The sequence below is a fragment of the Cinclus cinclus genome, chromosome 23 (genome assembly GCF_963662255.1).
Source record: "Cinclus cinclus chromosome 23, bCinCin1.1, whole genome shotgun sequence".
Classification (NCBI taxonomy): Eukaryota; Metazoa; Chordata; class Aves; order Passeriformes; family Cinclidae; genus Cinclus; species Cinclus cinclus.
Window position 1 is genome coordinate 2,431,207 of NC_085068.1, and position 26,195 is coordinate 2,457,401.

The 26,195-nt window shown below is 55.9% G+C and overlaps 1 protein-coding gene across 1 annotated transcript; it reads right to left on the reverse strand.

Moving 5' to 3' along the window:
* Positions 1–10,531: 10,531 nt before the first annotated feature.
* On the reverse strand, positions 10,532–25,262 carry ALDH4A1 (aldehyde dehydrogenase 4 family member A1). Its single transcript, XM_062507632.1, has 15 exons — positions 25,186–25,262; positions 24,102–24,195; positions 23,745–23,837; positions 23,594–23,641; positions 23,155–23,310; positions 22,748–22,897; positions 22,588–22,662; positions 19,231–19,418; positions 18,258–18,331; positions 16,734–16,930; positions 16,423–16,470; positions 15,911–16,063; positions 13,100–13,221; positions 12,207–12,325; positions 10,532–11,946 (listed from the first exon to the last, which is right to left on the reverse strand). Exons 1-15 carry the CDS (start codon positions 25,218–25,220, stop codon positions 11,834–11,836), a joined length of 1,665 nt encoding a protein of 554 aa, XP_062363616.1. The 5' UTR covers positions 25,221–25,262; the 3' UTR covers positions 10,532–11,833.
* Between the last annotated feature and the right edge of the window lie 933 nt (positions 25,263–26,195).

A 26,195-nucleotide genomic window follows, 5' to 3' on the forward strand; every position in this document is an offset into this window, starting at 1 on the left:
GTGCTCAAAAAAGGTAGTGGGGAGGGAACAGGTTTTTGGTTTTTTTTTGTTTTGTTTTGTTTTTTGTTTTTTTGTTGTTTTTTTTTTTAGGGAGAGGAGGTGTGGGGTCAGTCGGGCTCCTGGCAGGGGATGGGATGGGATGGGATGGGATGGGATGGGATGGGATGGGATGGGATGGGATGGGATGGGATGGGATGGGATGGGATGGGATGGGATGGGATGGGATGGGATGGGATGGGATGGGATACCCGCAGTCCCCAAGGAAAACAGGGAGGAGCTCTGGGTTTCCCACGAGGGCCATGAGGTTGGGGTGAGAAAAGGGGGATGGAAAAGGAGCCGGAGAAGGATGGAAGGGGGGACCGGAGCTGCAGCCGCTTGGATTTCAGGCCTCTCGGGGAAAACCGGAGCCCTGAATATTTTCCCAGGCTGTGAGAAGGAGCCGCAGCTGGTTCCTCCCAGCCGGGCCAGGGGCAGGGACTGAAGCGGTGCCAAAGCCGCGGCGTTCCCGATGAAATCGGGAGCTGGGGAAGGTTCCAGGCGGGCTCTCCCGGGCTGGAGCAGAAAGATGAGACCCTCCCCGGCAGCAGCTGCTCCCCACATTGCCCAGCTCGGGGAAAACAGCAGCGGCAGCTCTGGCGAGCTGTCAGCACCGTCAGAAGGAGCTGACAGCGGGGGAGGAGGCGCGGGCTGTAAATGCAGGTGTTAGCGGGGAATTATCGCCTTCCCCGCAGCTCGGGCGGCTCCAAATCACCCCCTCCTCATCCTCGGGGGACAGGGAGGGGCGGTGGAGCCGGCGGGGACCGGGCTCAGTCCGGGAATGGGAGAGGGAGCAGCTCCCAAGGGACAGGATCGCACCTGGGTGGGCGCCCCGTGTCCTCCAAAGGGGCTCAGAACGCCCCGGCTGGGAAAAGAATTCCCTGCAGGAGAAGTGAGGATTTCACCTCCCTTCTTCCATGCTCAGTTTCTGCCCCTCATCAGGGAACAGAATCCTTGCTCCAAGCGCCCATTTCCTGCTCGGAGCTGCTCCCTGTCCCCAGCCCTGTGCCAGGTGAGGAGCAGGACGGGCTGGGACAGGGCAGGGAGCAGCAGCCGGGCCGTGCACAACACTTTTATTCCTGGAATGCACTAAACCCCTCCGTTCCAGGCTCCTTCGAGGCCGGGATTTTAGCTGATTGCCCCATCATCACTTCACCCCAAAGCCGTGACTTTACGCGTCCCTGCTGTGCTCGATGCTCTGTCCCGGGGGCAGGCGCTGGAAATCAGCCTGGTTTAATCACCCGGTTCCTATTTCTGATCGCGTGGAACCGCTCGCTGCGGGCTCAGCTCCTTCTCCAGACAGATTTATTCATTTACGTGGAAAAATGAAGCTGAGGGGTGGCTGGAGCTGTGTGGGGAGGGTTGGGATGGGATCAGGAATGTGACCAGGCTCCCAGGGAATGGTGACATTCCCGAGGCTCCCGGAGTTCCAGGAGCAACCCCAGGGTGGGGTTGTTGGGATCATGTGCAGGGTCAGGGCTTGGATCAGTGATCCCAGTGGGTCCCTTCCAGCTCAGGATATTCCATGAATCTGTGATTTCTGATCTGCCGCTGCCGGCGGGATCTCTGGGATGCAGAGTGCCACATCCCAAAAGATGCCATCCCAAATCCTTCCCAGGAGCTCGTCTCCACCTCAGCCACCTCCTGCCCTCGCTCGCACTCATTCCCGGTGGGAGCTGCCGTTTCCCCCGACATTTATGGGCGCTTGCAGCTTCGGGAATCTCCTTCCCGACCAGCAATCCATCAGCCTGGCTGCAAAAACCTCCCCGGATTCCCGCGGTTCCATGGCCAGGAGGATGCGGGCCCTGGGGAAAGCCGCTTTGTTCCCGGGCAGGCAATTCCCGGAGAACCGGGACCAGGAAGCTCCCCGAGGGGAGGGAGGGGGAACGAAGGCACCGGGACAGCGACAGAACCTCCCGAGGGCCGCGCTGGGCTCCGGGAGCAGCGGCTCTGCCCACGGGAAGGTCGCTGTTCCACGCACAGATTTCCTTGGGTTTAACAGGAATTTCAATTTTCCAAGCACAGATTTCTTTGGGTTTGACATGAATTTCGCTTTTCCAGGCACACATTCCCTCGTGTCCGACAGGAATTTCGCATTTCAGGCACAGATTTCCTTGTGTTTAACAAGAATTTCGCTTTTCCAGACACAGATTTCCCCATGCTCAGAGAAGGAAGAACCCACTTGTGCCATGTCTGTTTTAGCTGCGAGTCTGCAAATGCATCCTGGGAATATCCCGGTCCCTGCAGCCGGGTGGGAGCTGGGGAGAAGCAGCAGATCTGCTCGTTTAGGACATTTGCAGTAGATTTTGGGGGATGTGGACTGGGAATGGTGTGGGAAGGATCTGCTCTGCGTGTGTCACCTGTGCAGAGCTTCACCAGCGTAGGGAGGAGGAGGGGAAATCCCAGGATTTACCTCCGGAAACCCTCACAAGGGGTTGAATCCCTGGAACAGGGGGGCTGAGGGTGTTCCAGGGACCCTCACAAGGGGTTAAATCCTCGCCCAGGCTCCCCTTGCCCTGCCAGGGAGCCGAGCAGACGCTGCCACACCGAGCTTGGGTTTCACGAGCAGCTCTGGCTGTAAAACCCGATCGTGGCTCTGCCCTGATTGATGGTTCCAGGGGAAACATCAGGCAGAGCAGCCCAGAGGGGAATCCCATCCCATCCCATCCCATCCCATCCCATCCCATCCCATCCCATCCCATCCCATCCCATCCCATCCCATCCCATCCCATCCCATCCCATCCCACCTCACCAGCCCAGCAGTAAAGCTGGGCCCAGTTGTGCCCATCCCAGTTGTTTCTAGCCGGGGACGGAGGGGAAAGGGGAGCTGGGGGGAGCAGCATCTACTGGGCCTCAAACATCACTCCCAGGTGAGTCATTCTGGGGAAGCAGCAGCTCAGGAGGAGATTTGGGGTTGTGGGAAGCAGGAACTGAAGGAGGAGCAGTGGCTGCCCCTGGATCCCTGGAAGTGTTCCAGACCAGGCTTGGAGCAGCCTGGGGACAGTGGAAGATGTCCCTGTCCTGACAGAGGGACAGTGGATGGGTTTTGAGGTCACTCCATCCCAAATCATTCCATGGTTCTGTGATTTATGAATCCTTCTCACCACACGTGGCAGCACATTTGGAGTGCTTCAGCTGCCCTCCCACTTCATCCCAGGACAATCCCAGTGCCATCCCAGCGTCCACATGGGCAGCGGCTCCGCGGTGTGGAGCCTAACAAAGCCCTGCTTAGCAAATCGAGCTGCAGAGCTGCAAATGCGCATCCCCCGGGGAGGCACCAGGAGCGGGGAATTCGCTGCTGGGTGGAGCAGCTGGCACAGCTCCTGGGCACCAGCCTCCTTTCCTAGGCACAGCCAAATCACCGCGGGCCTGGGTTTGCCCCTTATTGATGTGTAGCCTCCCTAGCAGAGGGCAGAGCTGCAGAAGAAGAGGAGCCGAGGGCATCAGGAGCAGCTCCGAGCCTCCCTCCGCCTGCATCCAGCTGGAGCTGCCTCCCATCCCTCCCTCCACCCCTCGGCATTCCCTGGTTGGAGGCACCAGCAGAGAGCTGGGGCTGAGAAAACAGAGCCCGCAGCTGGATTTTGGGCAGCTGGAGGGGGGAACACCGTGGTTATTTCATGATCCAGCCCGCTGGGGCGTCCTCTCCGTCCGTGTGGCCGGAGCGCGGCCGGTGGTGGGGTCACGCCTTTGTCCCAGCGCCGGATTTGTGAGGGAATCGCCCCGTTCTCCTTCTGGGGAGCCGGACCTGCCGGCAAGCGGAGGGTTAAGGGCAGCATGGGCTCCTTCCCTCCTCTTTGCCCTGGAGAAAGAGCCCTGGGCCGAGGCAGCGCTTCCCAGCCGGGGTGATGTCACCGGGCGCGGGCACAGCTGTCCCCGCACATCGCGCTGCCAACTGGGATGGGACTGGGGCCAGCCGGGGCCGCATTCCTGGGGTACGGGCGTCACCGCGTTTCCCCACGGAGCGAGGCTGGGGTTTGACCCCCTCCGGCACCTCCGCTCGCACAGCTGCTCGCCGCGGGCCCCCGAGGGTCCGTCCGGGCGCTGGGCACGGCAGGGACTGAGGAGATGTCACCCTCGGCTTCCCAGCTCTGACCTCCTTCCCAGAGCTCCCAGATCTCCCATCCCACCATTTCCCGCAGGAATGGGAATCCCGGTTGTCTCCTTGTTGATTCCAGAGCCTTCAGTCCGGTGCTGTGCCTCAACTTCCCCCTGCCCGCCGGGATCCAGCACCGCCCTGCCTGAGGAGGGATTCCTGCAGGAAGGGGTTTGAAATCCCTCTGGGACCGCCTCTGGATGCACGCACCGCACCCACCCTGAGCCTCCATGCCGGCCCCTGAGGACTGGGCTGCATCCTCTGGAGCTCAGGGGAGTAGGGACCCAGCGAATCTCTCTGGGACCCCAAAATCCAAATATGCCTGTTCCCTACAGGTTCTATGGTGTGCTTTTCCCCAGGCATCGGGCTGAAATTCCCCTTTCCCTGAACTATCGCCCCACTCTGGGCTGCGGGTGTGGCACTGGAGAAGTGGCACACTGGTCCCAGTTTTCCATCCCAGCATAGCCCAGTTTGGCCGTGCAGAGGACACGGCTTTCCCCTTTGCGGGCTGCTTCCTTTCCCTTTCCCTTTCCCTTTCCCTTTCCCTTTCCCTTTCCCTTTCCCTTTCCCTTTCCCTTTCCCTTTCCCTTCCCGGTGCTCCTGCCCGGCTCCGGCGGTGTTCCCCGTTTTTGGGGTGCCACATTTCTCCCGAACCGGAGGAAAAGCGTGGAGGGAGCTGCGGGAAGGGCTGATCTCACGTGGATTGAATGTTTCGGACGGCACCGGGAGACGGAGCGGGGAGAATCGATTGTCCCCGGCAGCTCTGCCCGCCTGGCACTGCGGCACCGCCGCCGAAATGTCAGGTTTGTGATCTCAGGTCTGCGAGCACGACTCGGGGCGGGGGCAAAGAACCGAAGGGTGGCGTGGGGTGGGGGAGAATCGTCCACAAAAAAAAAAAAACAAGAGCAGAGCGGGGCTGCTGCTGGGATGATGCGGATAATCGGCCCCGGGGAGGGGGTGGGGGGGTGGAAATATCCATGGGAAGGAGCGGAGCGTTCCCTGGGTGCTGTGTACACGCAGATCCCTTATCGCTGAGGGATGGAAAACAGCAGCTGAGATGGAACCGCTGATACATTCTAAACACCCGAGCCAGGGCTGGGGAGGGGGATGCGGAGTGAGGGGCGGGGGTGTGCGGGGGGAGGGGGTCTCTGCACTGGTGCTGAGCCTGGGGGTTGGGCTGTAGGGACAGGAGCAGATTTAGGGGATAACGCCCCCGGAGAAGGACTGTGGGGTCAGAGAGCCACAGCGACAAAAGGGAAAAGCATTCGCGGGGATGAGGTTTGTGCTCCAGGCCCGGAGCTGTGAGAGGATGAGGAGGATGAGGAGGATGAAGATGTGGCATTTGAGACACTGCTGTTTGCAGGATGGTGCCTGCCTCCGAGGGCAAAGGGTTCGAGCTCCCCCTGCCCACCCTGGCCGAGGATCCATCCCTTTGGATGGGCAGGATCCATCCATTTGGAGGGCTGTGCACGGAGTGGATCAGTCCCGATCCTCCAAGGTCCCGTCCCATGGGACGGGGCTGCCCCGAGTTGTTCCGTGCCCACCCCGAGCGGTTCCGCGTCCCATTCCATCTCCGTCCTCTCTCCGTCCCGGGGCCGGCCCGGCCGCAGCTGAAAGTGCCGAAGGCTGCGGAGGAGCCGCCTGGCCGAGTTCTCTCCTAATCCCAAATCCACCCCGGGCCAGCTCTGCCCGCAGCCTCCCGCTGCCGAGCCAAGCCGGTCGCGGCCGCCAGGGCAGTGATTTATATCCTGGGGGTTCCCCGCAGAGCTGGGGGCCGGAGCCGCCTTCACCTGTTCCCCTTCTCAGGCAGGCTGGCTCCGATGGAATCCAGCTCCCAGACAAGCGCTCCGCGGGGAAAGCGGAGCCGCTGGCTCCGCTCTGCTCCTGTCAGAGCTCCCGCCGGAGCATCCCCGGCTCCCAGGGCCGGGAAGGGGCGCCCGAGCCCGGCGGGAAGGGATCCGGGCGTCCTTCCAGGTGGGAAGGAGGGTTCTCCCTCCACAGGGGCGCACCCCGAGGTTTTTGCAGCGCCTGATGAGCGGCTCGGCTGGGTAAAGGAGTCGGGGGTGCTTGAGGGGCTCTCTGCCTCCCCTCGGCCCTTTTATTTTGAGGGTTTTTTTTCCTGCCCTGAGGTGGGGTCACGTCTCCTTCCCGCTCTGCGGTGTCAGCCTGAGGGTTGTGAATCCCCTCTTTATTTGTTTTAGCTGGAAGCTGACATCCTGCTGCATTCTCATGACTCCAGGACCTGGGGTTTTAACAAAAAATGTTAAATATTAGAAGCCTCTCCGTAATTTTGCAGCATTTTTTTGGAGGGGAAGGGGAGTGCAGGCACTTGCTCTTAAACCCCCGGTTTGTTTGTGGAGCAGTGACGACGCCCTCAAACCCTCTCCCCTTTCTTGCCATCGCTGTTTCTTTCCTGGTTTCCTCCCACCCTCCCTGTGGGAAAATCGGGCTCCAGAGCTGAACCCTGCGGCTCTTCCCTTTCTTCCCCCGCGGCCTGAACCCACAACCGCCCCACAGCACCTCCTGCCCCCAGCCCTGGTGTCCATCAGCTCCGGCCCCCCTGGATGGACCATCCCGGCCTCGCGGCCCGGCGCGAGCTGCTGCTTTTCCCGGTTTTCCCGCTGCTTTTCCCGGTTTTCCAGCTGCTTTTCCCGGTTTTCCCGCTGCTTTTCCCGGTTTTCCAGCTGCTTTTCCCACTGCTTTTCCCGGTTTTCCTGCGGAGAGTGGGATAAAGATCTCCATCTGCCGCTGACTCCCTGTACTGCAAACTCCTCCTGCCCACAGCCCCCGGGGATTCTCGGCTCCCCCAAAGCCACCAAGCACCCCAGGGACCGGGGAGGAGAAGCCCCGGGCAGAAATGGCCAAAAGGAGAAATAAAATAAGGCAGAACCAGAGGAAAACCAGGCCGGGGGGAGTGGGGGGGGGGTGGGCTCTATTTCCCTGGAAAAACCCCGGAATGACGCTCAGGGCTCCTGGCTCTTCCCGTGCCGCGTTTTTCCCTCTCCTGTCCCCACCCTCGTTCCCTTTTCTCCTCATCATCCTTTTATTCAGGGGATGAAAAAACGGGAAGGCTCGGGCTGTTCCCAAAAATCCCTAAAAGCCTCAGGACTGGGAAGGGAGGGAGAGGGGGGGATGTTTCTTGGGGGGAGTCTCACTCCGTGAGCCCCCGGCCGTGCCCTGCTGCCTGCTCCCGGCTGTGGGAGCTGCATCCTGCGGGATATTCCCTTTATCCCGCAGCCTGGCCCTTCCCTGCATCCCACATCACCTCCTCAGCTGTGCAGGGAGATTTTCCAGCCTCTGCTTGGGAAACGAGGGGAAATTGCCGTACCCAGAGCAGGGAATTCTCCCCCAGCACCCCACGGCACCAGCGCAGGGCAAAGCCAGCCCGTGGGTTCCGGGAAACGCTGGGAACCCACCCCTGGGGATTTAGGATTTTTAGGAGGAAATCAGGCCGGGAGATGAAGGAGCCGTGAATGTCTCCCCCAAAGCAGTTTGTGGGAAAGCGGGGGTTTCACCAGGAGCTGTGCAGGACCCCCCACGTGTCCCAGAACACGGAGAGGTTCCAGAAAAAAAAGCGAATTTGGTGCCAGCTCCTCACTGGGTGCTCCTGCTGCCCAGGGCAGGGATTTTCAGCTCATTATTGACCCCTCAGGGGTCTCCTCTGATCCCTCCAAGGCCAAAATCCATTAAGACCCACTCCCCATGGTTCGGTTTCCATGTCCTGTGCTCAAGGTGGTCCCTGCATCCCTGGGTTTTCCAGCCCCATATGAGCTGCATCCATTCCCAGTGCGGGGGAATTGCAGGTGTTCCACTTAAACATTTCCTTTAAAAAAAATCAAGTTAAAAGAAGCCAAGTTGGAGAACGCTGTTTGAACAGCATTAGGGCAGGAATTGAGGTTGTCCTCATCTCTTTAGGGCAATCTGGGCAATTTTCACTTGAAATATAAAGATAAAAATTAAATTTCAATGTAATTTTCAAAGGGCCTTTTTTTTTTTGAAAGGGGGGGTTGACTGTGTTTTTGTTTGTTGGTTTGGGTTTTTTTGTTGTTTTGTTTTGTTTGTTTGTTTGTTGGGGTCTTTTGGGGTTTTTTGGGGTGGTTTTTTTTGTTTGTTTGTTGGGGGTTTTTTTGGTTTTAAAAAATTTTAAATCACCTAGGAAGTAGAAGTTTCCCTGCTCAGTGCCAGGGCAGCGGAGGCTGTTCCTGTGCTGCTCTCCATGGGCAGAGCCTCCTCCTCTTCCTCTACTTCTCCCAGCTCATCTCAGAGATCCCAACTCATCCCACACAGATCCCAACTCATCCCACACAGTTCCCAGCTCATCCCACACTGATCCCAGCTCATCCCACACTGATCCCAACTCATCCCACACAGTTCCCAGCTCATCCCACACAGATTCCAACTCATCCCACACAGATCCCAGTTCATCCCACACAGTTCCCAGTTCATCCCACACTGATCCCAGCTCATCCCACACAGATCCCAACTCATCCCACACAGTTCCCAGTTCATCCCACACTGATCCCAGCTCATCCCACACTGATCCCAGTTCATCCCACACAGTTCCCAGCTCATCCCACACAGATCCCAGCTCATCCCACACAGATCCCAGTTCATCCCACACAGTTCCCAGTTCATCCCACACAGATCCCAGTTCATCCCACACACTTCCCAGCTCATCCCACACTGATCCCAGCTCATCCCACACTGATCCCAGCTCATCCCACACAGTTCCCAGTTCATCCCACACAGTTCCCAGCTCATCCCACACAGATCCCAACTCATCCCACACAGATCCCAGTTCATCCCACACAGTTCCCAGTTCATTCCACACAGTTCCCAGTTCATCCCACACACTTCCCAGCTCATCCCACACAGTTCCCAGTTCATTCCACACAGATCCCAGTTCATCTCACACAGTTCCCAGTTCATCCCACACTGATCCCAGTTCATCCCACACAGATCCCCACTCATCCCACACAGATACCACCTCCACCCCCCTCGGTTCCCCTTTCCTTGCCCCCCGGGCTCTCTGCCGTGCATGCCCCGCTGACCGCGCTGCCCCAGGCTGTTCCCGTTATCCTGGGATGCGATATCCCATTATCCCGAGATGTCGGGGATGGCTTTTGGATCCATCCTGACTCGGCCCGGCCGCTCCCGAGGCGGGGTTGGATCGATCAGTCATTCCCTGACAGAAGCAGATGGAGCCGGGGGTTACCCAGGGAAATCCTGCCACTTCCCAGCCGGAGCCTGGCTCAGCCTCCCACCCTGCTCCCGGCTCCGGGAATGCTGAGAGCCAGGGAATGGGACTGGAGCGCTACCAGGGCACTCCAGACCTGCTGCCGCTCATTAGTGGGGTCACGCAGAGCCCCCCCAGCCCTCCCCAGGCCCCTTTTCCCCATCACAGGAAGATCCGAGAGGGGATGCTGGAGCAGGATGCTCCCCCCCCTCTCCCCACACTTACCCAGGCGTTTATCAGCTTCCAAAAGCCAACGTTTAAATGGCATTAGGGGCCTGATTTGGAGCCACAAAAGCCATGAAATTCTGAGTTAAAGCTCAAAAATCCACTTGACACTCCGGCCTTGAGGCATGAAAGGCGGGAGCCGGGGGCCGGGGCTGCCCGGCCAGGGGGGCGAGGATGAGTCCTTGACCCGATCGAAATGAGCCGGGGGCTGGCTGGGAAGGGCCAGGGACGGCGTTTGGGGGAGCTCTGGGGGGGCTTATCCCAAACTGGGCAGTGGGAGGTGGCTGGGCTGGAAGGGACAGCACTGTGGTCCCACCTGGTTGATGGTCTGGGGACAATCCCGGCGGTCAGGGCAGGGCTGTCTCCTCCCTGTGGGGGTTTGGGGTGGATTTAGGATTCTCTCCTCCCTGCCGGGGGTTTGGGGCTCTCTCTCTTCCCTGCCAGGGATTTGGAGCTCTTTCTCCCTGTGGGGGTTTGGGGTGGATTTGGGGCTCCCTCCTGCCCTCCCAGCAGGCAGTACCCAGATGTTTTGGAGTAACAGAGATGAGGACAAGGGAGAATGGTTTTGACTGGAAGGGGACAGGGATGGATGGGATATTGGGAAGGAATTGCTCCCTGTGAGTGTGGGCAGGTTCTGGCACAGGGTGCCCAGAGAAGCTGTGGCTGCCCCTGGATCCCTGAAAATGCCCAAGGCCAGGCTGGAGCAGCCTGGGTCAGTGGAAGGTGTCCCTGCCATGGCAGGGGTGGCACAGGATGGGCTTTAATGTCCCTTCCCACCCAAACCATCCTGGGATTCTGAATGCTTGTTTCTGCCTTCCTCTCCTCTCCTTGTAGTAGAAAATTTAAAGCTATGTTGATTTTATTTAAAGGTACCAAATGCCAACTCACTCTTGCTCTTTATCTGATAGCAACCCAGAGAAATAATTCATAAAAGCAATGCAGAGAGGCTTGAAAATTATTTTATTGCACATTTTTCTAGCTGAGCCAGGATCCACAGGAATTGCAGCCACTCCTTCCTGCCCTGAACAGTGTCACCACTGACCCCAACACCCAGTGCTCATCGCAGCAGCTCTGCCAGGGCTCCAGCCACCTGCAAACCCTGTTAATTGAGCAGTAATTAATCCTAGGGGTTAGAAACAAACTCATTTGTGAATTAGAGCTGAGCCTGGAGGAGGCAGGGCCTCGTGGTCCAGAGCCCTTTCCCTGTTGGCACTGCAGTCCAACCACCGAGCCCTGAGGGGCTGAGGGGCAGGCCTGGTTTAAGGCAGGTTTAACTCCAAATTAAACCTGATTTAAGGCCTGATCTTGGCAGCTGGCAGAGCCCTGGGGATGGGGTAGGGTGGGACAGCAGCTCCCCAGGATGGGAAGGAAGAGGGTCCTGGAGCTCCTGCTCCTCCAGGGCTGGGGAGGGAAGGTTCACCCCCCCAGGAAGCTCCAGCAGGATGGGTCCTGCTCCCCAAATATCCCACACCTCTCCCACTCCTCCCAGATCACACACAGGGATGGGAGCAGGGGAAGCAGCCAGATGGGAACACCAGAGGCAGCCTGGCCTTTTCCCCAGGGCACCAAGGGGGGGCTGCTGCTCCTCTGCCCCCCCCGAGCCCAGCTGGGGCGTCCCGTGCAGGACAAGGGCTTTGAGGGATGGGGTGAAGCTGGGATAAGGCACTGGAGCTCATTTCCAAGCAGCACCACAGTGTGAAAACCACAGGTTCCTGCTGCCCTGCCCAGCTCCTGTGGGGTGTGAGGAGCTCAGGGGTGGGGAGAAATGCCAGATCAGGGTAGAACCAGCCCAGCTCCCCTGGTGCAGGGAGACCTGGGGTCCAAGGGACAGGGACACTGATCTCCTGTCCTGCTCTGATTCCTGCTCAGCCCTGTGGAGAGGGAACCATTCTGGGGATGGGAGAAGTGGGAGGGAAAGGGAGCTGGAGTCCAGCTATGCCTCTGCAGCCACCCCTTAATTAACAACTGACCTAATTAAGCATGCTCACACAGAATCACTGGGGTTGGAAAAGACCTTTAAGGTCATTAAATCTAACCACTGCCACATTTACCATCGTGTCCCCAAGTGCCATGTGACCGAGGAAACCACGAGGACCTCCAAGCTTTACAATTTAATAACACCTTTTTCTTCCTTTTTTTTTTTTTTTTTTTTAAATAGTTCCTAAGCAGGGCAGGTTAGAGCTCAGTAGTTTTGGTGCTGTGAGGGGTGGCAGCTGTCACCCCAGGGCTGGGTGTCCCCAGGGTCACTGCATGTAGGCGTAGCGCCAGTCCCGCAGGGGCACGTGTGTCTCCTTGATGGCCTGAGGGGACGTCCAGCGCAGGATGTAGTGGGGACCGCCGGGCTTGTCATTGGTGCCTGTCAGGGGATGGCAGAAAGGGCTGGTGACACCACTGAGGGTGGCAGGGACACAAGGGATGGGAGGGACATGGAGGGACACGGAGCACAGGAGGGACACGGAAGGACAAGGGGGACATGGAGGGACACGGAGCACAGGAGGGACACGGAGGAATGAGGATGGGAGGGACAGAAGGGACATGGAGCACAGGAGGGACCGAGGGGAGAGGAGGGACACAGAGGGGAGCTGGGAAGGGCAGGGCCAGGACCCCTGGTGTCACCTGAGATGCGGGAGCCCCCGAAGGGCTGCTGGGCCACCACAGCCCCCGTGGATTTGTCGTTGATGTAGAAATTGCCGGCGGCGTTGCGCAGCAGCCTCCGGGACTCCTCGATGACTTCCCTGGGCAAGGACAAGGACAAGAACAGGCACAGCCCTGAGCACACCCGGGCTCTGTGCTGCTGCAGAGCCACCACAACTGAGCAAAAAGGAGTTTGTGTCCCCTCCTGGGCAGTTGGTGCCTCCTCATGCTCAGTTCCAGGTCTCAGGGGTTTCACACACACACAGCTCCTGCATTTTCCCTGCTCTGGGCTTTTTTTTTCCCCCAGATTCTTTCTCAATTTACATTTCATGGTTATAAAACAAAGGTCATTATCCCTCATTGTCCAGAGAAGCTGTGGCTGCCCCTGGATCCCTGGAAACGTCCCAGGCCAGGCTGAACAGGGCTGGGACCAGCCTGGGATAGTGGGATGTGTCCCTGCCCTGGCACTGGATCAGCTTTAAGTTCCCTCCAGCCCAGAATTCTGAGATCGTTCTGGCTGATTTTGGGTGATTCTGGGATAATTTTGGGTGATCTGGGGACAATTTTGGGTGATTCCCTCTAAGGTTACACCACTCTTTGCCCTCCTCCGGCTGAGTGGGTTCACTCCCCATGTGCTCCAAACATTCCTTTGGGATAATTCTATTAAAAAACAAACAAACAACAACACGTTTTTGGGCTAAGAAACCCTTTCCAAACCATCCCTTTCCCTCCAAAAAACAGCACAGACTTGGTGGGAAATGCTCTTTCCTCCTCTGGAGAGAAGGAAGCTTTGTGGCTCAGTCCAGAAGGGAAAAGCATCCCCACCGCTGCTTCTCAGGGGCATTGGGGGAATTTTAGGGAATTTTGGGACTCACTTCTCCTGGGCGAAGATCGCCCCCGTGAGGCCGTAGGGGGTGGTGGTGTCGATGAGCTCCAGCACCTCCTTGTAGCGATCCTCGGGATACACAAAAACTGTCAGGATCGGCCCGAAAATCTCCTGGAGACAAGAAAATACCGAGAACTGTCAGGATCGGCTCCAAAAAACAACACATCCCGTCGGGATCAGCCCCAAGAAACCAACACACCCCATCAGGATTGGCCCAAAAAACAACACAAACTGCCAGGATTGGCCCCAAAACCCAACACACCCCATCAGGATCGATGCCAGAAAAACATCACACATTGTCAGGATCAGTCTGAAAAAACTTCACACACTGTCAGGATTGGCCCAAAAATCTCCTGAAGTCCAGAAAATACCAAAAACTGACAGGATCAGCCCCAAAAAACCCACACATCCCATCAGGACTGGCCCCATGAAACCCACACACCCCATCAGGATCAGCCCCAAAATCTCCTGGGGCCCAGAAAATACCAAAAACTGTCAGGATCAGCCCCAAAATATAACACAAACTGCCAGGATTGGCCCCCAAAACCAACACACTCCATCGGGATCGATGCCAAAAAAACACCACACATTGTCAGGATCAGTCTGAAAAAACTTCACACACTGTTAAGATTGGCCCAAAAATCTCCTGAAGCCCAGAAAGTACCAAAAACTGTCAGGATTTGCCCCAAAAACCAACACAAACTGTCAGGATTTGCCCCCAAAAACCCCACACCCCCATCAGGATCAGTCCCAAAATCTCCTGGGGCCCAGAAAATACCAAAAACTGACAGGATCAGCCCCAAAAACCCCACACACACTGTCAGAATCAGTCTGAAAATCTCCTGGAGACAAGAAAATACCACAAAAGGTCAGGATTGTCCCCAAAAAAGCAACACATCCCATCAGGATCAGCCCCAAAAACAGCACACACCATGAGGATCAGCCCCAAAATTTCCTGAAGCCCAAAGAAGGACACAAACCATCAGGATTGGCCTCAAAAAAACAACACACCCTGTCAGGGTTGGCCCAAAAATTGCCTGTGAGCCCAAAGAACAACACTAATGATGTGGATCGGCCCCAAAAAACCACACTAACTGTGAGGATCAGCCAAAAAAATAACAAAAAATCTCCTGTGAAGCCCAAAAACCATCACACACTGCGAGGATCAGCCCAAAAAATAACAAGTTCCTTTGAGGATTGTCCCAAAAATCTTCTGTGCAGCCCGAATAATAGCACTCACTGTGAGCATCAGGTCAAAAATCACCTGTGAGCCAAAAAAACCAATGAGGATTGGCCTGAAAATCTCCTGTGCAGCCCAAAAAGCAACACATCCTGTCAGGACTGGCCCAAACAATGCCACAAACCATGAGGATCAGTCCAAAAAAAGCCCCCAAAAACCTGTGAGGATCAGTGGAAAAATCTCCTGTGCAGCCCAAAGAACAGCACACACCATGAGGAATGCCCTCAAAAACTCTTGTGGTCCCAAAGAATGACACAAAATCCATCAGGATTGGCCCAAAAATATTCTGTGAGGCCAAAAAGCAACACTCACAATGAGGATTGTCCCAAAAATTGCCTGTTAGCCCAAAGAATGACAAAAACCATGAGGATCAGCCTAAAAAATATCGAAAAAATCTCCTGTGCAGCCCAGAAACCATCACACCCTGTGAGGATCAGCCCAAAAAATGCCAAAACTCATCAGGATCAGCCCTAAAGTCTCCCATGCAGCCCAAAAACCAGCGCACACCATGAGGATCAGCCCCAAAATCTCCCAGATTGGCCCAAGCCCAATGCAGGAACCCACACCAGAGCAGAGATTTGGGATGGGGAGCCCCCCCAGATGCCCACACCTCTGTAATGATGGGATCTCTGCAGGGATTTGGGGGTCCCTGCAGGGATATCTGGGGTCCCCCCACACCTCTGTAATGATGGGATCTCTGCAGGGATTTGGGGTCCCCCCACACCTCTGTAATGATGGGATCTCTGCAGGGATTTGGGGTCCCCCCACACCTCTGTCATGCTGGGGTCTCTGCAGGGATTTGGGGTCCCCCCACACCTCTGTCATGATGGGGTCTCTGCAGGGATTTGGGGGTCCCTGCAGGGATCTGGGGTCCCCCCACACCTCTGTAATGATGGGATCTCTGCAGGGATTTGGGGTCCCCCCACACCTCTGTCATGCTGGGGTCTCTGCAGGGATTTGGGGGTCCCTGCAGGGATTTGGGGTCCCCCCACACCTCTGTCATGCTGGGGTCTCTGCAGGGATTTGGGGTCCCCCCACACCTCTGTAATGATGGGATCTCTGCAGGGATTTGGGGTCCCCCCACACCTCTGTCATGCTGGGGTCTCTGCAGGGATTTGGGGGTCCCTGCAGGGATTTGGGGTCCCCCCACACCTCTGTCATGATGGGGTCTCTGCAGGGATTTGGGGTCCCCCCACACCTCTGTAATGATGGGATCTCTGCAGGGATTTGGGGTGCCCCCACACCTCTGTCATGCTGGGGTCTCTGCAGGGATTTGGGGTCCCCCCACACCTCTGTAATGATGGGATCTCTGCAGGGATTTGGGGTCCCCCCACACCTCTGTCATGCTGGGGTCTCTGCAGGGATTTGGGGGTCCCTGCAGGGATTTGGGGTCCCCCCACACCTCTGTCATGATGGGGTCTCTGCAGGGATTTGGGGTCCCCCCACACCTCTGTAATGATGGGATCTCTGCAGGGATTTGGGGTCCCCCCACACCTCTGTCATGCTGGGGTCTCTGCAGGGATTTGGGGGTCCCTGCAGGGATCTGGGGTCCCCCCACACCTCTGTCATGATGGGGTCCCGGGGGTCCCTGCTCTCCACGATGCAGGGCTCCACGAAGTACCCGACGCTGTCGTCGCAGCCGCCGCCCGCCAGGATGGTCAGGCTGGGGGAGCTCCGGGCGTGCTCCAGCCACCTCTTGATCCGGGCAAAGGCCTTGGGGAGACAGGAAAACAGTGTCTTGGGGGTCAGATGGGGGTTTGGGCCGGGGGTGGCAGGAAAAGAGTGACTTTGGAAGTCTGGAAAGGGGGTTGTGGGTTTGAAATGAGGTGTGGGGGTTTAAAAGGGGTCTGGGTCACTCCTCTCAGGACACGCTGCTGTCGGTGCCCTCCCAGCTCAGCAGGAGGAGCAGGAGCAGGGAATGCACACCAACCCCTCAGGTCCAGGACCGTTTCTGAGGGAATTCCCCACTTTTCAGGAGCAAGGCACGCAGCTCCGAGCTCACACGCAGCTCCGGCTGATCCCTGTCCCCGCTTTGCAGCAAACCCCACAGCTGGGGGCAGCTCCGAGCTCACCTTGTCATCGATCACCGCCGAGAAGAACGTCCCGAAGTCCTGGGTGGGCTGCGGGGAGGCAGAAAGGACGGGATGAGAGCACACCCCGCACCCCAGAGCTCCCTCAGCTCCCCCAAAAACTCTTCCCCGCGTCCTGCAAGAGCCCTCCCCGCAGACTCCGGCTACAAGTTAATTTCTGATCGCGGCCAGGAGCTGAGGGGGGATGAAAAGCTCGGTTCAATGGGAATTAGCAGGCAGTTCCCGCAGCCCCTAATCCCATCAGCCTCCCGCTGAGCCGCAAAGCCCTTCAGCATCCCGGCAGCTCCGCTCACATCTCCCACTTTGATCTTCCCGTGCTCCTCCAGCAGCTTCTCTTTGATGTGGGGCCACAGCGAGGCGGGCGCGTAGAGCCGGGAGCAGGCGGAGCATTTCTGCCCCCCGAACTCGAAGGCCGAGCGCAGGGTCCCGTTCACGGCGCTGCCCAGGTCGGCCGAGCTGTGCAGCACGTGGAAGTTCTTCCCCCCGCACTCTGAAAGGGAAAAGGGCACCGCAGGAGTGCAGGATGCCAAAGTGTGCCTGCTGCTCTCCAAGCCTGCGTGGGGAGATGATGCCTCCGGATTTTGGATTGTGTGCTTTTGGTGTGTTTGTAATCCTGCAGTTCTTTATTTTATATATATATATATATACATATATAATACGTATATTTATCTATAATATATACTATATATTCTTATGTTAAATATAATATAACATAATATAGTATCATATCATATTGCTATTCTATACTATAACATTGTATTTTATATTATCATTATATATTATATATCATACTATACACATAATATAAATTATATTACATATAACATATAATAATATATAAAAGATTATATACCATTATACATTATATATTTTCTATAACATATTTTATATATTATACATAAATAATATATAATATATATTAGAATTATATAATATTTTATTATTATAATGTATATATTATATTATGCTATTATATATAATAATATGTAGTTTATATATTATTATATAGTAGATTCTATAACATAATATATATATTATATATAATAATATACAATATATTATATTTTATATTTTACACATCATATTTTATATATATACGTTATATGATATTATAATATATCTATAGTAGAACTCTAAACTCCACACGCAGTGGCAGCTGCTGCTCTCCCATTTTGGTCACACACAGCAATTCCTCTCTGGGCTGGGAATCAAGGACACCTCACTGCCTCAGGCCCCAAGAAATGGAAACAAAAGGGAGTTGGGGGTGGCAAACTTGGGGTAAATGACTTCATTTAATACCTAAAAGCTAAATAGCTTCATTACCTGAAGCTGTAATTAGGGGATTAACCCCTAATATGCAAATGGACCAAATTTATGAAAGTATGAAAACCTGTGACCCGTGGTCCATTTTTGGGTGTAGCCCCTGGGGGGCTTCATCTGCCCAAAATGCACCTGAAAACCCTTCAATAAATACAAGTGCTTTTTATTCCTTTAGTTCTGTCTGGGTTTTGTTCTCAGGTAGTTCCAAAAAGGACAGGGCAGGGAGAGCTGTGACCCTGGGGGCACAACCCTGGAGCAAGCAAATAAAACTCATGGATAAGGGACCAACCTAAATTTCCAAACTTTGGGATTCCAAACTTTGGGGTCCCACCATCACCTCCCACCCAAGTGCCATCTCCTCACCCTAAAATCCCATCATGTGCCACTGCCACAGCTCTGAATATCCAGTGATTTCCTGGTCCCCTCAGCCCACAGGGACGGGATTCCTGCCCCCCTCACCCCTGCACCCCCAAAGAGGTGGCAGGAGAGGCTGGTACCTCCGGCCAGGCGTGGGAAGTTTCGGTAACGATCCAGATTTTCTGAGACCTGCTTCCAGAGGCGCTTGAAAGTTCTGGAAAGAAGAGAGGAGATGGGCAGGGCACTCCTGGCTCTGCACACTGGAGGATGTGACCTGATGGTCACAGAAAAGGGATGGGAAACCATCCAAAAAAAAGGGATGTCCTGATGGGAAACTCTTAAAAAAAAAAGGGATGCCCTGCACAGGGAAGTGGGACTGAGAGCACAGGTATCAAAGTCTCCACACAGCAGCTCCACTGCTTTAAAAATAAACTGTTGCAGGGAAGAGCACGGAGTGAGCATCCAGAAGTTTCTGTTCCTCCCCTTTCCCCCCTTCCCTGCAGGCCTTACTGTGACAAACCCCTCAGCTGGAAAACAATAAAAATGGAAATGGCCTCGCAGCGGGAGGTTCAGGCACAAACACGAGAGCTCTGACTCCCCACCTGCCCAGCCCCACGCTCACCCGAGCGTGGCCTCACCCTGGAGAGGGGTCCCAGGGTCTGAGAGCCCCTGCAGGGACCCCTCAGCACCTCTGACAGCCCATGGGACACAGCCAGAGCCCGGGGCACAAACCCCCCTGGGTACAAACACACCATGGCACAAACCCATTTGGGTTACAAACCCCTTTGGGGTACAAACCCATCGTGGTACAAACCCATCTGGGGTACAAAACAAACCCCTTTGGGGTACAAACCCACCCAGGGCAGCCTCAGAGCACCCTCAGGAAGTCTCACTGCCACTCTGGCTGTTCCTGTGCCCTGAGTTCAGTCCCAGAGCTAAAACCAGCACAAAAACTCAGCTCAGACACTTTCTGTCACCAGTTTTAACCCCCCATTTTGACACAGCCACACAACCACGCCCCGCCAGCTGCAGCAGCCCTTCCCAATGCCAGCCTGGCATTCCAAGGGGCACCAGAGGAGCCCCCAGCCCCCTCCCTGCCCAGCCCCAACCTACGGCACGCTGCCGGTGAAGTTGAGACCACAGAAGTGCTCGGAGCTGGTGACCGTGTCCCCAAATTCGGGGCCATCAGAGGGCACGAACTGCACCACGTTTGGGGGCAGCCCAGCCTCCAGCAGGATCCTGTAGACGGCGTAGCTGGAGAGCAGGGCTGCATCACTGGGCTTCCACAGCACCACGTTCCCCTGGGGGAGGAGAACATCTCGTCAGGAATGGCTGAATTCTCTGGAAAAGTGTCCCAGAGCAGCCTGGCAGGGATTCACAGCCTTTTTTTTTTTTTTCTTTTCTATGCTCCCTGTACTTTTCACACATTTATTTGTAGCTCTGTAGTCTATTGCATTAGTGATTCGTTTTCCCAATATTTTTCCATGGCCTTTCCCTAGGCAGAAAGACAAATAAATTCCAGAGCTCCAAGCCCCTGGAGGTACCTGGCAAGTATCTCGCTTTGTTTTATATTACTAATTTAATTTGAACTAATAAACTGGTTTGCTGAACTTAATAAATTTGAAATTAGTTAACAGCATATCCTTTACCATAAAATCACACTTCTTGGTTACCGGGTTTTGGTGATAAAATCTGATCTTTTGTTTTTCTGACTTGTCAGGCTAGCTCTGTTTACTTTCTTATGTCTTAGCAGACATAGCATTCTATTTTGATGAGTGTTCTGATGCTGTTTGATGTTGCTATGAGCTGAATGAAATTTCAGTGTAAACCTAGCTTATCTTTATAATTTTAGTTATAGCAGTTATCTATGTCATTCATCTGTACTATTCTGAAGCTTCGACAAAATAATATGAAGCAAAATAATTAAACAAATTCAACAAAATAATATGATTTAATATGAGCTAAAATCATAAACTTTATCTAATACTGCTCTGAATCCCAGTGCTCTAGAGATTTTGGAGCAAAGAAGCAGATGGCATGTAACATGAATACTTGACACCTCTGTTAAGAGCTGAAGTAGGAGGATTCACAGTCCTCCTTTTACCTCCCAGAGGGGGTACACAGCCCCTGTGCTGCCTTGCTTCTTCCTGGGAACAACTCTTTGAGATCCATTTCATGGACAGAGCACAGCCAGTGCTGAAGGGGGACTCCAGAGAAGAGGCCTGACCTGGGGGGTATTGCCTCACCACTTGTCCTCCTAACTGATGCTTTTCATCAGTTATGCTAATTTCCTAAAACCTATAAAAATGTACTCACCCCTGGGGGGTGTGGGCTCATGTGGACATGTTTCCATAACTGCCCCCAAAGGCCTTCAAATAAAGATCTGCTCTTGTATCACCTCCTTACTAAATAAAATAATCTCGAGTTTCATTTCCAGGTTGGGATAAAAGCAACACCACCTTCACCCCAGCATTGCTTGGCCAGGGCTGGGCGTGCCCTGCTCAGCTGAGGGCACAAATCCTCCCCTTTTCTCTCACCAGCTGGCTGTGCCAGCCTTGCACACCCTCCCTTCCAGGGCTGAGCTCTGCCTTCCCCAAGAGCAGCTGGGAACACGGCCCTGGTTCCTGTCTCAGGACACAGGAACGTGCTCCTGATGTCACCAGTGCTGCCACCAGCTCTGGGCAGGGCCCAGCAGGGCAGTGAAACCAAACCTCCTACCCGGATTAACCAGGCACAAGGGGCTGGGGAGCTGCACTGGTGACACCCCACACCCCTGGCCCCGTGCCACAGCCTCCCTGTGACCCCCAGTGACAGCCAGTGTCCCTGTCACATGGCTTGGTGGGGTCACTGCCCCGGGGACAGCTGCACAGGGAGCTCTGCACTCTTGCCTCCTGCTTTCCAGGGATTTGCTGTGCAGGAAAAAGCTCATCCTGGGCAGAGGATCCTTCCACTGCAAACATGGAGAGAAATAAACACCCTGCAGAGCCTGCAGGCAGCTGGGAAACCCAGGCCAGGCTGGACACAGCATTCCCAAATCAGAATAATTTCTGATTCCTTGGGATCAGAGCCTGGAGTGCTCTGATCCTGAGGAAATCCCGTTCCCAAGATTGACTGCATGCACCTCTCCCATGTCTGACCCCTGTGGTGACAAACACTGGGCTCTAATTAATATCCCCCTACTAAGCAGCATTTTCTCCTAACTTTAATTCCAGGTGCCCCCTGCTGCTGAGCTTCTCAAGGCTCATGTTCTGCTGCCTTCTGTTCCCAGCCCAGGGCCAGGCAGGGGATTCCATCACCCCGCAGCATCCCTTTGGGAATTCATTGTCACACCGGGCAGGGGGAGCTGGGTGAGCCATGGGATGTCCCAGATTGTCACTCAGAGCTGCCAGCACAGGTTTGTCCCATCCCAGCAGAGCTCAACTGTTCTGGTGAGCTCTTCTGGCTAATCACCAGATTTCCCAAAGCCAAGGGTCTCCTTTGGATCCTGGGCTGGGAGGAAGGGACCTCTCTCCCCAGAAATCTTCCCAGCTCCATGGTGACTTCACCCTCTCCTTGTTCCCCCCATTCCTGCCCTACACGAGTGACAGGTTCAAATGCTTCACTCAAATGTGGCTTTAAATATGATGTGCCCAAATTAAAAGCTCCTCCAGCCTCTTTGGGGCCATCTGAGCCTAATTAGCAAAGAGCCACAGACAATTTGCTGTTTTGTTTTCTTTCCCAGTGCAACAATAAAATAATTATCCCTGGCCCAAACTGACGAGGTTATTACAGTCTCTGCCTAAAATCCACCCTGCAGGTGGATCCTGTGCTGCAGTGGTCCATGGGCTAGGACACAAGTGGGAATGTACAGAAATGCTTTTTACCAATACTTTGATTTTTGGGGGGGATATTTTTTCACACCTTCTGGGCTCTCCTGTCTACCAGTTCAGTGCTAAATGGCAGAGCCAGGGCCTGTCCTTGCCTTCCTCTAACACACCCACTACACCCAAAAAGTGTCATCCCAGAGGAATTTGAGCAGCTACAAACTGGTTACACTGTCATGTCCCAACAGCACCTGGAGCCCAGGCCGGAAATCAAACCCCTGCCATGTTTATTCCCAGATCCCAAACTCAGCCTGGGAAAGAAAAGACACCTTGCTTCAGAACAAAACCCCCAGAAGGGCAGGTTTGGGCAGTTTGTGCTTTTCCAACACTTCCCCCATCACGCTAGAAATGCAGACACTGGGATGTTTCAATTAAAGTCTAATTGCTGATGGGGTCAAGGGGTCCAGCAGGTCCCAGGTGTGTCTGTGGAACAGCCCTAGGGAGGCTCAGCTCCTTTCTTGTCCACTCCAGCGCAGCTGAACCTGAGGGCTGGGATCCCTCTCCGAACCTTTCCCTGTCCAGTCTTGTCCCCTTGCCCTGTCCCTTGTCCTATCCTGTTCCCCTGCTCTGTCCCCCTTCCCCTGTCCCCCCGTCCCCCCAGACTCACCATCAGTGCTGGAGCCCCTGCCAGGTTCCCCCCAATGGCCGTGAAGTTGAAGGGGGACACAGCAGCCACGAAGCCCTGCGGAGGGACAGGGAGAAAGGACATTGGGACATCCTGTCCCCCAGAGTGACCCCGGCATGGGGTCCAGGGGGGCTGAGCTCACCTCCAGCCCCCGGTACACCATGGAGTTGGTGCTGATGTCCACGCTCAGGGGCTGGCTCTGCTCCAGCTCCAGCGCGTACTTGGCGTTGAAGCGGAAGAAGTCGATGAGCTCCGCAGCGGCGTCGATCTCAGCCTGGATCACGGTCTTGCCCTGCAGGCAGAGGCTCCAGGCCATGAAGGGAAGGGGGAATGCAGCAGTGCTGCAGTGCTGTCTGGGTGGGGCTCCTCCCAAGCTCAATTCCCAAAGTCGGGGCCTCCTGCACAGCCTTGTGCTGATCCTGCTACCGGGAGCAGCAAGGAGTGAGGATCACCCTGTGTCCCCTCACAGAGCACCTCCAGCCATTCCCACTGCCAAAACCCACCCTGCCCTGCTCCCGCAGCTCAGCCAAGCTTCTCCTGCACCCCTACCTGCCCGACCATGGTCTTGGCCAGCACTTCTGCTCGCCGCGGGCCGCTCAGCATGTCAGCTGCCTTCAGGAAGATCTGCGCCCGGTCCTGCACGGGTTTCAGGTCCCATTCCTTTCTCGCTGCCAAGGCAGCATTAATGGCTTTGTTAATGAGCTCCTGTGAAGGCAAAGGGGGAAGGGCAGCAAAGAGAAACAGCTCCAGGTTCCTCTCCACCACAGGGAAAAGCGAGGGGTCACTCACTCCAGGCACAAACCACTGGTGCCCCACAGCCCCGAATCTGCAGCTCCTGGTGTGGGTTTGCTCCAGGATCCCTGGGGCTTGGAAAGGCTCCTGAAGCCTCCCTGCTCACACAACGCAGTTCACATGCTAAACCCAGGCCAAGTGCTGCTGCTTTCCCCCAAAACAGCCAGAAAGAGAAGGGACAGAGAGGAGTACTTACCTTGCTGGCATAGCAGTATTTGGCCACCTTGTGTGAATGGTTAAAGGGCTGGGAAGAGAAGAAAAGGCTCTGTAGGAACCAGCCCCAGGATCCTCCAGCAGGCACCCCCTGCTCTGTTCTCCCCCATTTGATGGGAATTCCCCTGACTCACCGAGAGCTGGTACCTCACCGTGGGTGTCCACACCTCCTCCCCACCGATGACACACGGGATCTCCTCGGTCTTGCCCTTCAGCTCAGCGAGGGCCTGGAAGGGGAGAGCAGGGTGGGAACAGCTCCCAACCTTCTCCAGCTGTCCTCCCTCTCTCCTTCCCATGGGCAGAGGGAGCTGGGAACAGGCACCAGGCACGGGGTGCCCACAGGAGGCACGGCTGTCCCCACAGGGAAGGAGCAGGAGCTGGGCAGGATGGGATTTTCACACCAGGGAGCGCCTGGGGCTGCCGTGCAGCACCTGCAGCACAGCCCGGGGCCCTTCCAGCCCTGAAAAATCCAAAAATCCCGGCACTGGTACCTTCTGGAGCGCCGCTCGCTCGGGGCTCCCCGGCTTGAACTCGAGGATGGGCTCGTTGGTCACCTGGATAGCAGGGTGGTGCTGCCATCTCCGCCTGGGACAGGAACAGGACAGGAACCGCTGGAATTCTCCCTTCCCTCCTTCCCCAGCATCGTGGGGACGCCTCAGTCCCGGGGCCAGCTCAACCCTGGAGTCACCTCAATCCCGGGGTCACCTCAACCCCGGGGACACTTCAATCCCGAGCTGCCCGCCCAAAGCAGCCCCTGCTCCATCCCTCCCTCTGGATGGGAATGCCAGAGCCGGGAGCCGAGCCCCGAGCTCGCCCCCAGCCCACGACCCCTTCTCCTAGCTAGGGAAAAAGAGCTGGGAAAAGCATTTTTAAGGGACGAGGCACAGGGTGAGCACCGGATCGACCCGGGCTGCTCCAACATCGCAACGCTCCGCCGGCTCCTGGCAAAGTCCAGGGGGCAAAATCCGGGCGGGCACCCCTGAAGTGCCCGGGGACAGCCAGACCTTGGCAGCTTCCCAGTGCCCCTATCACGGTGTCCAGCTCATCCATAACGCCCGAAAAAAGCGGGAATTGGGAGAAAAGGAGAGGAAAATGAGGGGGAAAGGTGGAAAAAGAAGGGGAAACGGGGAGGAAAAAATGAGAAAACAAGTAGGAAAGGAGAAGACAAGGGAGAAAGGGGGGAAAGCAAAGGGGTAAACTGAGCAAAACCAGGAGGAAGCAGTGGAAAACAGGTTAAAACAAAGGTAAAAAGGAAAACAAGGAGTAAACTGCGGAAAACGGGTTAAAAACGGGGGGGGGGGGGGGGGGGGAGGGGAAAACGAAAGGGAAAAACGAGAGAAACAAGTGCAGAAGAGGGAAAGAGGGGAAAACAAGGGGAACGAAAAGAGCTGTCAGTGCCTGCGGTTGGGAGCGGGGATAGCGGGAGCGGGGATCGGGCGGACCCCGAGCCCGCAGCCGGTGGGAAGGGAAGGGAAGGGAAGGGAAGGGAAGGGAAGGGAAGGGAAGGGAAGGGAAGGGAAGGGAAGGGAAGGGAAGGGAAGGGAAGGGAAGGGAAGGGAAGCTCTCCACACTCACCCGCTCTCCCTCAGCACCCGCAGCCGCCGCCACATCCCGGCCCCGCCGCGCTCCCGGCCCGCGGCCGCCACCACCCACCGCGCGGGGCGGAGGGAACGGGGGAGGACACAAGCATTGATTAATTAATAAATTAATGAAATCCTTGGGGCCGCGATCTAGAGGAGCGGCCTCTCGCCCACCCCTCGCTGTGGGTGAGGGTACCGTGTCCCCCCCTCCCCCGCCCGTGGGGGTGCCCGTGGAGTGTCCCCAGCAATGCGTCCCCCCCACGCGGTGATGGTTGCGCCCGGAGCGGGGGGCGGTGGCGCGCGCGGCACGTGGGAGGGGGCGGGGCGAGGGAAGGAGCCAAAAACCACTTTAAAAAGGGAAATTTGGGAAAAAACAACAACAAAAGCGGCCCCAGGCCAGGGAACTGCTGGGGCTGCGCGCGGGGCTCGGCGGGTCCGGGCTGCGGGAGAGGACCTGCGCAGGGAGAAAGAGAAAACAACTGACGGGCCCTTTGGGAACTGAGAATTACCAAAACCGGGCGATTTTAACCCACGGGTGGGGCCTGGCTGGGACACAGGGCCAGAAGGCTGAGATGTGCAGTGGGGATTTTAATTTCCAAGGAGTCATGTTTCAAGAACAGCAGCTGAAGAACCCTAATTTTCACGGGAATTTGGGCTATATTAGAACCCCAAATCACCTGGGCTGGGTAGATTTTGGGAAATGAGGATGGCCCCTCCCTCCTCGGACCCCAAATCCTTTTGCTTTAGAGGAGTTTTCCACGCCAAGAATTAACACACAGAGCCGTTCAACCAGGAGTTTGGTATTTATTTGATAGTTTTTTTGTGTTTTTCCTCATCACCAGAGACCAACTGGGACCCGTTTAATGGGCAGCTCCCAACCCTGGGGTCCAGCACCGTGGACTGAGCCCTGGCCTGGGCAGGACGGAGGGATGGATGTGGGCTGGACAAGGGATGGACAAGGGCTGGACACCAGGATGGACAGGGGCTGGATGCAGGATGGACACC

Bases quoted from the DNA above. Each gene is read 5' to 3' on its own strand.
- ALDH4A1 (XM_062507632.1), bottom strand. From the start codon at position 25,220: ATGTGGCGGCGGCTGCGGGTGCTGAGGGAGAGCGG. The intron at 16,931-18,257 runs GTACCAGCCTCT...TTTCCCTTTCAG, and splicing joins CTTCCCACGCCTGGCCGGAG to AGTGCGGGGGGAAGAACTTC. The intron at 12,326-13,099 runs GTGAGTCCCAAA...GTCCTTGCCCAG, and splicing joins GCGATCTTCGCCCAGGAGAA to GGAAGTCATCGAGGAGTCCC.